Source organism: Oreochromis niloticus, linkage group LG23, assembly GCF_001858045.2.
Source record: "Oreochromis niloticus isolate F11D_XX linkage group LG23, O_niloticus_UMD_NMBU, whole genome shotgun sequence".
Classification (NCBI taxonomy): Eukaryota; Metazoa; Chordata; class Actinopteri; order Cichliformes; family Cichlidae; genus Oreochromis; species Oreochromis niloticus.
Window position 1 is genome coordinate 39542362 of NC_031986.2, and position 12685 is coordinate 39555046.

Consider the following 12685-nt stretch of genomic DNA (forward strand, 5'->3'; position numbering starts at 1 on the left):
CACCTTTGTGTTTAAGGAAGTCCACCCATTTATCTGATCGCACTTTGTTTCTTGGTAGCATCACAGTTAAAACACTGCAGTAATCCAGCATTCGACATCAAGAATTTTAAATGGAGACATTATCCAGTGTTCTTGGCTTTGAGTGGATAGATGGGAGGAGCATTTTAATATTTCTCTGTGTTTTCCTGCTGTTGTCTGATATTTGGAAGAACAGAGTGCCGAAAAACTTCCCACCTGGACCGTGGGCTCTCCCGTTTCTCGGTGACATTCATCGCATCAGGCCTGACAGAATACATCTGCAGTTCAGAGAGGTACACATGTTTACTATTAAGGGAATAGTGTTTTATTTTTAATATATTTATTTTCTTTCTTTGTTCCTTAAAAGTACGTTAAGATGTTAGTGGAGTAAAAATCAGATAAGGGTAGCTTTATTTTAATTACAAAAATGTTATATAGGAGTAGGTAATGGATAATAGGTATTGATTTGTAAAGAACTGAATATAAATAACTTGAGCTTATTATACAATATGATACTACACTATATTTCTGGCTAATTTTCTCTTTCTCTCGATAAAACTTTCTTTAAAGATATGACGCATCTTGGGGTCACCCTGAAAGGCAGCTATGAAATGTAAAAATTACATCCGAGATCAAAATATGACAAGATATTTGGCTGCAAATGCATTTGCATAACAACAAAAACAATAAATAACAATACATTTTATAATTGAGATGTCATGTTTACAAACAAAATGCTGGCATGCATGGATATAAATGCTACGAAAAACATAACCTCCTCTGAAGAGTTAATAATAAAATATCCGAGAATTAAAGGAGCATCCTTTTTAAATACCCATTACTACTCTGCAGTGGAAGAAAATCTGTAATATGGATAGTAAAAGGACCTTCACCTTTTTAAAGTACTAAGGACAAGTTGAGGGAAGTTGCCATTTAAAACTCTGGCAATCATTAACTCAGTGAACGTTATCTACAGTTGCCTTTATTCACAAAAGAGAGAAGGTTTGTTGCTTGAGTTTGGTTTATGGAGACCACCTCAAGAGGGTTCAGTCAGAGCTGCATTTTCGGTTACTCATATTCTCTTTTTAAATATTTTCTCATGTGTTTGCAGTTTGGGTTCTAGTTAAGAGATATAATATTAATGAGGCAACATTGCAGCAATCTTATAGTATCTGTAGTAAGGATGTAGAAGCAGAATAATTCTCTGAGTACTGTTGAACCACAACGTCTGCCTGCTGTCTTTGTTCAGTTTGCAAAGAAATATGGAGACATTTTCACCATCAGAATCTTTGGTGGAAGAACCGTGGTCATTAATAGCTACAAGTTTGTGAAAGAAGCCCTGGTCCAGCAAGGAGACGACTTCATGGATCGACCCACTGTACCACTGTTTGAAGAATTATTTGGGAATGAAGGTTCTGTTTTTCTCTTTTTCATTGAAAAAAAAATATAGTTAGTGTTTAATACAGTGAACAGCATAATTGAGACACCAAATCAGGACTGTAAGCATGTAGCTAGTGTTTGTTACATTCAGTCTAATATTGTGTATTTGTGTGTTCAAAGGTCTTGCGATAGCAAATGGTTATCCATGGAAGGAGCAGAGGAGATTTGCTCTTCATACACTAAGAAACTTTGGTCTGGGCAAGAAGACCCTGGAGCTATACATCCAGCAGGAGTGCCAGTATCTCGCAGAGGCTTTCACAGAACACCAAGGCATATAAAAACATCTATGCTTTTTTCCAAAGAGTCCAAAGATCACCACCTTTCTCTGCGATAGAACTGAAGTTATGAGGCTGATTGCCACCATTCAGTAGAGTTTACCTACTGTTATGACATGGGTACTTGCCCCCCATATGTCAGGGGGCTTTGTCTGTGACCCAGCATTTTGAGGCCTTAGTTCTTTTGTGAATTCAATGTGTTTTGGAAAGTTTTAGTTTTCTCTTATTTAGTAGTTCTATGCTTTGGCTGTATGTTTTGTCATATTTGTTCCCATGTTGTCTGGGCAAGGTGTCTCATCTCCCCCTCCTGTTTACACGCCTCCTCGTGTTCTGTTCCATGTCTCCCCTCTCTGTTATGTATGTTTCTTCAGCCCGTCATGTCTCGTTCCCTCGTGCCGTATCCCCTGTGTTTAAATCTCCCTCTCTCTCTCGTCTTTCCTCCCTCGCTCTCTCTATGTCACTCATCTCAAGCTTGTGTGTCCCAGGTTATGTTTTGCCATGTTTCCTGTTTTTTGTTTTTGAAAGTCTTGTGTTTCCATGTTCACTGTGTTTAGTTTTGCTTCCCCTGTGCCATCATGTTAATTTGTGTCAGCTGTGTTTCCCATGTGTTTCCACTTTCCTCATTACTCTTCTGTGTATTTAAGTCTTCTTGTTTAGTTTCAGGTTGCCTGTTATTCTCACCTCATGGTCCATGGATGTCATGTTTCTCTAGTCTTGGGTTTCTCATGTTCATTTTTAGGTTTATAGTTAAAACTTTTCCTTGTCCTGCGCTAGTTTTTTTCCCCAGTTTAAGTTATTGTGTAGTTTTTCATCTTTGTTTGCTTGTGCTTTTGTTTTTGTGGTAGTTATCAGCCAAACTAAATGGCTCGCTTTTTGTTAAATTTTAGTCCTGTCCCTTGTGTATCTACTTTTGGGTCCGCTCCTCAGACACATCAACCATTCCGGCCATGACACTATATTTTCTGTCTTCATTTACAGGAAAGCCATTTAATGTCCAGCTATTGATAAATAATGCCGTGTCGAATATCATCTGCTGTTTGGTGTTTGGGAATCGATTTGAGTACACTGACCGGCAGTACCAGTCTATTCTTCATAACTTCAAAGAAGTTGTGCGCTTACAGGGACGCATTTCAATACAGGTGAACCTCTTCCTACCGTGCTACATCATGCAATAATCATATTACATCATGATTTATGGAAAATGCACAAGCCACATTTAAGCATCTTAAATAACTAAAATGTGCAGATTAAATAACTGTACTTTAATATCTTGACTATAAAATGACATCTTTATTAAGTCGTCAGTTTTGGTGGAGTGTGCATCCCAGAGTTATGTTTCTGGTCTCCTGATAGGGTTTCTAATGACAATCCAGTTGTGAGGAGCAAAAACAAAGACTGATTTAAAACACACTAAAGGGCAGAGATGAGGTAACTAAGGCCTGGGAGATACAAAGTCCACAAAATCTCAGACATTTGGAAAATCAGCCTTCCTGGCCTCAACCTGTCTCATTAAAAAACAAAAAAAAACAAAAAAAGGTTTGCTGAATTTGCCCTCAAATATTGGGAATCATATTTCTACCACCACCTCTGCTGCTGTGGAATTCTCCGTTAGATTTTTATTCATAATTCTTCGAATGTACAGCCTCATATGTGGAGCACACAGCCATATGAATATTTATCCAGTCATTAAATATGGATTAATCTGGCTTCCTGTTCTGTAGATGTACAACATAATTCCCTGGCTGATGAAGCGGCTACCTGGACCTCATAAGACAATTTTCACTCTGACACAAGAGATAAAGGACTTCATAGAAATCAGGATCAGAGAACACAGAGAAACTCTTAACCCAGCGTCACCGAGAGACTATATTGATGCCTTTCTTATAGAAATGGCAAAGGTGAGTGTTGTGTTTGATCTCCATTATGTTTGCTCGTTTTGGTCTTGTAATGAAATTTGATAACAGATTTTAATTTCTGCTGCTTGGACCGTTGATAGAACGAGGAGAAAGATTCAAGTTTTTCTCTCAGTAACTTACATGCTTGCACCATGGACCTGTTTTTTGCTGGAACTGAAACTACTGCTACTACTTTACGCTGGGGGTTGCTTTACATGATCTACTACCCGGATATACAAGGTATGTATGTAATACTCAACAGTACCTTGTATTTTGTCATGTCAAATTTTTGTTTTGAGAGTAATAATTCCGTTAGTTTCCAGAGAAGATCTAATTCTTTAACTTTAGTTTCTGTTATTCTAAAATGTGCAATTGTATTCTGTTTTTTTAATATAAAACTGCAGTATATATCAGGAAACAAGAGGCCAGCATATGTGTAACAATATAAAATCTGCATTGTGTAAAGATGGCAGATTGACATTTATATTGACTTTTCACTTTTTAATAGATATATGCTCGAATGTCTCCTCCTTCTTGTTGTGTTGACAAAGGTTAACTAATTCTCAAATGCTAAAACTGAAAATATATTTCCTGTTCATGTTTCTGTTTATATTTTATAGTTTATTAAGTAGTCCAGTAATCCAGTATTGGTATTAATGACTTGGAATGTCTCATTTACACTCACGTTTAGCTTTTCATTTAGGCTTAGGTACCTGTAATAACCTTGATACAGACTCTGATTGTATCCTGTTTTCACTGTGCAGAGAGAGTTCAAGCTGAGATCGATGCTGTGGTTGGTTCGTCCAGACAGCCCTCTGTGAGCGACCGAGAAAACATGCCCTATACTGATGCTGTTATTCATGAGATTCAGAGAATGGCCAACATCATTCCTCTCAATGTGCTTCGTATGACCAGCAATGAAACTACAGTGGATAAATACACAATCCCAAAGGTACACAATCCATAATAATTTCTGGCATCTTAGCTGTAGACTAAAGTATTCCTTTTCTATCAATTCAACCACTTGAGGCTGGCTTCAGAGGTCTTCAAAAGCAATGTAGCCTATGACTGAGGGCAGAATTCCTCTTTAATAAAATTGAACTTTAATTACTTTTACTTGAAATTAAAATGTAATTGTATTTACCAGCAAATACTTAAAAATAGGCATGCTAGAACAAAGAGGTAACAAGTCAGATTTTTACAGGAAACACTGAAAAAAATGGGGAAAAAAATTTAAATGGCAAATTTCAATAAAATAATCATGTTTTGGTAGGCAAAATTGATCCTGGACTTACAAACCGATACTTACGTAGCTTGTCTAATATGAAGAGGAAGATTGTTCCAAAGCAACGGGGCCACAATAGAGAACGCCCGGTCTCCTCTGAGTTTCAGCCGTGACTTAGGGACTGAAGGGAATGAGTGGAAACATAAGGCTTCAACAAAGTGGACAAATAAACGGGTGCCAAGCCATTTAAAGATTTAAAAAAGATTTACATAAATTCCCCTAGGGATCAATGAAGTATTCTGATTCTGATGATTCTGAAAAACCAATAAATGAACTTTAAAAAGGATCCTAAATTCAATTGGAAGCCAATGTAGAGAGGCCAAAACCGGAGTGATGTGGTCGAATTTCCCTCTACCAGTTAAAAATCGAGCCGCAGCATTTTGCACTAATTGTAAGCGTGACAAAGTGCTCAGCCCGGCGGCTATTAAAATGGAATTACAGTAATCCAGGCGTGAAGTAATAAAAGCATGAATTAAAGTTTCTACGTTACGTTTGGAGAGAAAGGGCTTGACCTTCGATAAACGTCTGAGGTGGTAGAATGCTGATTTCCCCATTCACGTGGTCATCAAAGGTAAGTGCAGAATCGATTTTTACACCAAGACTTGTGATCGAACTCTTCAAATGAGGTCAAAACAGCGAAATCAACATCCGGAGGGTCGGAAAAAACGATTTGGGCCAAATAAAATCGCTTTCGTTTTAAATAGCTCTTTTGGATCTTTTGACAATGTTACATGACCTTTTTCCATCAGCTCACCTTACTTGCCTTTAGCACCTAATAGTCCAGGCTCCATCCAACTCCTTTTAAACTGCCTTGAAGATTTCAAGGCTTGGATGGCTCTCAACCTTTTGAGCTTCAATGAAAGCAAAACAGAGGTAATTATATTCAGGCCTAATAATACCTCATGCACCCCACTTATTAATTATGGTTGGCTTGGGTCATACATCAAATAGAATGTCAGATATCTGGGAGTCATTATGGACTCTGATTTTAAATTTAATAAACAAATCAGCTCTGTCTTACAAAAAAACTTTTTCCAGTTATTGCAAATAGCAAAGCTTAAGTCAGTTTTGTCAAGGCATGACTTGGAGAAAATAATGCATGCCTTTATCTCAACTCGGCTTGATTATTGTAATGCACTTTATGCTGGAGTCAGCCAATCATCCCTCTCGCATCTTTAGCTTATTCAAAATGCTGCTGCCTGTCTCTTAACTGGTACACACAGGCATAAACATATCTTGCCTATCCTGTCCCCTCTTCATTGGCTTCCTGTTTATCACAGAATGAATTTCAAAGTCCTAATCTTGACTTAGAAATGCCTAAACGGTCTTGCTCCGCCATACCTTTCTGATGTACTTCAACAACCAGATGATTTTGGTTGTTGAAAACTAGGCTGAAACTTAGAGGAGAACAAGCTTTTTCAGTTGTGGCTCCCAATCTTTGGAATATGTTGCCTTTAAATGTTAGACAGGCATCTTCACTTCCTGTTTAAGTCTCTTTTCAAAACACATTTATTCAATAGCGTCTAGACTAGTGATGGTAAATTTGATTCTTTTTACTGAATCGAGTTTTAATGAGTCACTCACCAAAGTGAATCGGGTTTTTTGAGTCATTTGAGTCAGTGTGTCAGTTGACCAGAGAGTGCAAAAAATGTACATTTTCACTCAAACTTAATTTGTTTCTCTTTTAATGTATATCCTACTGCTAAGATGAGTGATTCTTAAAGAAAACAACTTTTTTATATAGCAAAAAAGAGCAAAAGAATTTCTAAAGGGAACATTTCTTTTGTTTATTTTTATTTTATTAGTATTTTCCTTACATGTGTCAAATATATATTTTCTCATCTAAATGTCCACTGAGCTGTGAGCCAGGGGGCGGTAGTGTGCCTTAACATTGGTTGCCAACCAAGAAGAAGAAGAAGTAGCTGCGAGCCAGGAGGGAGGGGGTGAGTGAGTGAGTGATTCGTTCGCTCTATGATTCAGCACAGGAGGGAGGGGGTGAGCGAGTCATGAGTGATTCGCTCGCTCTATGATTCAGCACAGGAGGGAGGGGTTAGCGAGTCATGAGTGGTGAGCGAGTCATGAGTGATTCGCTCGCTCTATGATTCAGCACAGGAGGGAGGGGGTGAGCGAGTCATGAGTGATTCGCTAGCTCTATGATTCAGCACAGGAGGGAGGGGGTTAGTGAGTCCTGAGTGATTTGCTTACACTACGATTCAGCACAGGAGGGAGGGGGTTAGTGAGTCATGAGTGATTTGCTTCCCCTACGATTCAGCGCAGGAAAGGAGGGGGTGAGTAGCTCAAATGTGCTGTTAGCATGTTAGCAGAGCGATGCTACTGTGAACCGAGGAGCTATTGTCTTGATTTGAGCTTCTACTCAGGGTTTTTTCTTCCAGTTCAGAGCAGAAATGTTTTTGTTAAGATACTGGATGTTGTGTTTTTCTTCACAATTTGAATTATAAGCTAGATATATTTCTACTAATGAAATTAGTTTGCTAACAGCAACAGGGATGAGTCAGTGAGTCAGTTGCGCTTGTGAATCATGATTCACGAGTCAGTGAAGTGATTCTCGAGTATTGAACGATTCGTTCATGATTCGCGCATCACTAGTCTAGACTGGTGTGAGTTGATATGCTTTTTATGCTTTTATGTTTTATGTGTTTTAATGTGAACGGTTTTATCCTTTGTGTTATCTATTGTTTTGTTCTTGTACAGCACTTTAGGCAAACTTTCTGTTTCTTACCCCAAAAGTTGATTCTGTTCATCTGGACGTAGCGTAGCGTAGACGTCATATGGGAAATAATACTTAACCTGACAGTTAAAGTTTCTGCAGTCCCCTTCTGCCTGTTACCCACTACTCTCTACCTCACCTTTGGACTATTAAAGTACTATTAAAGTTCGTAAGAGATTACAGGATGACCCAAACCTCAGCAACAGAACCACTCTCAGCATCGACCAAGTGTGTTTGCTTTTGGAACTGTGTCTTCATTCCGCCTACTTCACATACAAGGGTCAGTTCTACAGGCAGAAACATGGGTGTGCATGGGTTCCCCAGTTTCACCCATTGTGGCCAATTTCTACATGGAACAAGTGGAAAAGAGGGCTTTGCTATCCTACCCTGGAACACCACCAAGTCATTAGTTCAGATATGTGGAAGACACCTGGGTGAAAATCAAATCTCAGGACGTACCACATTTCACGGATCACATTAACTTGGTGGAGCGACACATCAAATTCACCAGGGAGGACATGAAAAATGGCAGGTTAGCCTTCTTAGACTGTGAGATTTCCATCAGTAATGGGGGACATCTAAAAGCTGATTTGTACCATAAACCTAAACATACGAATCAGTATTAAAGGTTTGACTCTCATCATCCACTGGAGCACAAACTGGGTGTCATCAGGACGCTACAACACAGAGACACAACACAATCCCCACAGACACAGCGGCCAGGGAGGCAGAAGAACATCACATCAAGAAGTCCCTGAGTAAACGTGGTTATCCCAGCTGCACTTTTGTCAAAGATGGGAAGGCACCAAAAGAAAGCTCCAGCTGATCCAGGAGAGAAGGACAATTGCTGCCTAAGCGAAAACGCTGGTTTGAACGCAGAGTCAAGGAGGCCATTTACGTGAAAAGGGAAAGACCACCTCTGAATTGAGGAGGGGGCCTAAGGGTACATCTTTTGCCATCATACAATGCTGTGATTGCAGCCATTCCCCAACTGACCTCCCAGCCTATTGTTCCTTCAGTGGGCTGGTTTCAGTCATTATGCAAATGTACTGTTTATAAGATTGGGGAAACCTGCAGTCAGCTGAGACTGAAGAAGTCACTTGGATGAGTGACAAAACGGTTCTCCCACTGAAAACGCTACGTCCAGATGAAAAGAATCAACTTTTGGAGATTTACTTACCTGGATGAGCATGCATCAAGACGTTTCTGTTTTTTTTAAATGCTATATAAATTGGATTTGGGTTCTGTCATATGGCAAATTAAACCAATTTTCAGTAACAATTTAGATTTGTTTGTTTGTTTGCTTGTTGGTTTTCCAATTTCAGTATCTCGGGTCTTAAGATTATTTTGTGGGGGTTTTTTGTTTTGTTCAGGGTACCATGATACTGGCTACCCTGGACTCAGTCCTACACGATGAGTCAATGTGGGAAACTCCGCACTCTTTCAATCCTCAACACTTTCTGGACAAGGATGGTAAATTTCGTAAGAAAGATGCTTTCCTTCCATTTTCTACAGGTTTGTTGTACTTTAAAACTTCTTGCACTGTTTTAGCCAAATGGCATGCATCCTTGGTTTGTTGCAGAAGTGTAGTAAACTGTGATATAGTAAATATCTTGTAAATTGTTTGAATGAGACTCATGTCTTACTGTTTATTCTCAGGTAAGCGTGTGTGTCTTGGAGAACAGCTGGCCAGGATGGAGTTATTCCTGTTGTTTACTTCCCTCCTTCAAAGGTTTTCTCTTTCACCACCTGCTGGAGAGCAGCCCAGTCTGGAGTTCCAGTTGGGAGGCATACGCTGTCCCAAACCTTACCGCCTCTGTGCTGTACCACGTTAAACCATCAACTATGGCAAACTGAAAATAAATCACTCCTTTATTACATTTATCATCTAATGCAGTTTAGTTTTTGTTCTTGTACTCCAGTAGACCTTTTTGATAAACCTTTACAGTATAAATCTATTCTACTCTAACAGAAATTTCTAAAAATGTTAAACCACCAAAAAAACGAGATTAGTTTATCCTTTTTTTTCTGACATTAAGGCAAGTGAAAGGATTGAGTCTCTGTTCTGGTTAACGATTTCAGAGATACCTGCCTGGTTCATTGCTTTTACAAGTAAAGTGGATTCCGTCCCTTTTAAGAACAATCAAAATAATCTGTTAGAAAACTTTCCACTGTATTTGAAGGCTTACAGAATCCTTTCTTCTAAATTGTTACTTTACCTGAAATGAATGTTAATTCTGAACAATTACTATTAAAAAAATCTTAAGCTTGACTTTTCATTTCTCTTTACACCATTAACACCCAGTCAAAGTTTTTTGTTTTACCTGAAGTGTGTTTGAAGTTAGAGATAGAAAATGACAAGTAAGAAAAAAACCCAGAAAATCTAGGGTGGCAAGAGTAGAGAGAGCATTGAGATCCTTTTAGAAATGCTTCTAAAACTAATAATTTGAAATGTAAAAATAGATGAGTAGGAGGTGTGCCATGATGGCTGCAATACCAAAGAAGTATAGAATACATGGTATGAAGTACTTTATTTGGATCATGACATCCTTGTTGTGGGGAGAGTGTTTGGGCTGCAACTGGGCATCCAAATTGCAAGACAGACCTCTGCACCTCTGGGGTATTGTTTCTCTTTTAGTTCAATTTACAATACTTTAACGATCCTTTAAGAATCTGGAGTTCTGTTGTCCTCTTTGTTAAGATCCTCTTGCAAATGCTGTCCAGAAAGGAGCTTGGACTGGAGGATCCTGCACTACTGTCAGCTTTGCAGGAAATGGATAAACTGGTCACAGGAGCTGGAGCACTTCTAGGTTGCCAGGTGCTTAAATCCTTCTGACATTGGTGACATCACAAGAGCACAATTACTTCATGTAAGTGAAGTAGACTATGGCACACTGACCTTATTCATATACAGTGGAACCCCAGCTTACGAAGACCCCATTTAACGAAAAATTCAAATTACGAAGGCACTTAACGGCAATATTTCTGCCCGTGGTACGACAAAATGCCCGTGTAACGAAATCCGTTTGTGAAATGCGTTTCGCTGTTCCACATGAAAGACGTAATGTTGTTGCAGTGCGCTATTTCATGTGCTTTTCGTTTGCAATTAACCTGTCGTTCATTCATAATGGGGCCGGCGTAAGACATAAATATGAGCGAGTTTAAAAAAATGTTAAAAAAATATCATTGCACAGTGTACGTACATACATTAATTAACGTAAATGTACGTTTTAGTTTTAATGTTTAGAATTAAATTCCATAATGTTATGTACATGTACACGTACGTATGTATGCATGCATACGTATGCTTTCTTCAGCCTCCACCAAGAACTTCGTCTTCAGCCAGCATCGCCTCACTCAAAAGGCGATGGAAAAAGGTGCTTCGACTTACGAAAATTTTGACTTACGAAAGACCCTCTGGAACGAATTAATTTCGTAAGTCGGGGTTCCACTGTATAGCTGGGCTCCTTGCTTACAAATGTTTGCCAATATTGTAAAAACCTCAGCATGAATAAGCATCACTGTCAATTCAGTCCAATCTTCCTCTATCTGGCTTACGCGACTTATTAAGTTCAGCTCAGGTTGATCCAAAGGAATCTAGCTATGTGCCATGCCATGCTTATAATTCCTCTATGTTTGATCAATGCAATTTGTTATACATTTGCATGAACCAAACACGAACTACAGCTGGTCCAAAATGTGGCTGCCAGAAAAAAGAATTCCACAATTTATGACATATATATTCACATATACACTATGTAATCATATATACTCGTGTACACTATATATATACCTACACTGGAGTGTTTTATATAACGGAATCGTTGTGATAAGAATCTCACCTACATGTTCAAATCACAAGACCCACATATTTAGGTCAAATATTATCTACAATTACATTAATGAAGTGTGTGCCACTTGTTGTATGAGGACATGTTGACCAATACTGTCTCAAATGTAGTAATTAGGATCAATAAGTAACCTTTGATTGTGTTATGGCCAACGGTGATAAGTCCAAAGAAAGGGTTAAATAAACTCAGCCCTGCTAAGATGCACCTGGGAGGCTCTCTGCCCGTCTTTGCTGTCAGAAGGTGATGCATCACCCATCTTTACCAATATAGTAAACAAACTTGGCCTGGCTGAGAGTGGACCTGGGACTCTTTTTGCCCGTCGCCGTTGATGAAGGGAGAATGAGAAAAACCCTTCCTTAACGGATATAGTAGCATACCCCTGGCAGTAAACCCCACAAAGTTGTCAGGAGGATTAATTGTTTTCCCTCTGCAGTTGCTTTGATATCTGAAGTTTTGCGGACTTTTGGACTCACTCTGGCCTTAAGTCTATTATGCTAACACAGGTGTGTCACTAGCGATCACGTAGCTCATCATTATATACCAGCTAATCTAACTTCAGTAACCCTACAAACGTCACTACTGTTTAGTTTGCTGTCTTCCTCAATGTTCGCAGAGATAGCAGAGCTGTATATCTTAATTTTTTTCAGAAATCCCTGTCAGAACCTGCCATATTATGTTTAGGTGGAAACTAGTGAGCTAACTCCCTGCTAACTTCTAACTCCATAAATTTTATTAATCCTGTTTTCATGGATGTCTGGATGTTAAACTTAATTGTTACCTGGTAGAGCAGCCACACTGATCAAAGATGAAAGAATTTAGACAGTTTGTAACTCAGTGATGCCGCAGTGTTCGTTTGATTTTGGGACCTGAAGTGGAGTTTGGGCCCGGAAACGGCTAATGACGTCAGACTTAAAGACCAGATTGGATCTAAAAAGCTGGACGTCCACATCGTTGGTGTAATAAGGTTATCATTGGTATTTCGTATTCAGGCTTGACTGCCATTGAAAGGACTTAAATTGTGAAAAGAAAAAGAAAAAAAAACTCTTTCAAGCACACAAACAAGATGTTTGCTTGGAAGCTATAACTTTGTTTTATTCAGCCAGTTAATAATGCAGCACTCAATAGTTTGGCCTCTCCATCATTATGAAATGGTATGAAGTTACTGGACACTGTTTACATATCTACATACACAT

General features: G+C 38.9%; 1 protein-coding gene across 1 annotated transcript; it reads left to right on the plus strand.

The window, feature by feature from the left end:
• Positions 1-9913, plus strand: LOC100699634 (cytochrome P450 2J2). The gene is made up of 9 exons (XM_003439880.5): positions 1-311; positions 1268-1430; positions 1579-1728; positions 2712-2872; positions 3455-3631; positions 3730-3868; positions 4393-4580; positions 9015-9156; positions 9301-9913. Exons 1-9 carry the CDS (start codon positions 111-113, stop codon positions 9474-9476), a joined length of 1497 nt encoding a protein of 498 aa, XP_003439928.1. The 5' UTR covers positions 1-110; the 3' UTR covers positions 9477-9913.
• Positions 9914-12685: the final 2772 nt, after the last annotated feature.

Bases quoted from the DNA above. Each gene is read 5' to 3' on its own strand.
- LOC100699634 (XM_003439880.5), top strand. From the start codon at position 111: ATGGAGACATTATCCAGTGTTCTTGGCTTTGAGTGGATAGATGGGAGG. The intron at 1,431-1,578 runs GTTCTGTTTTTC...GTGTGTTCAAAG, and splicing joins AGAATTATTTGGGAATGAAG to GTCTTGCGATAGCAAATGGT. The intron at 3,632-3,729 runs GTGAGTGTTGTG...GACCGTTGATAG, and splicing joins TTCTTATAGAAATGGCAAAG to AACGAGGAGAAAGATTCAAG.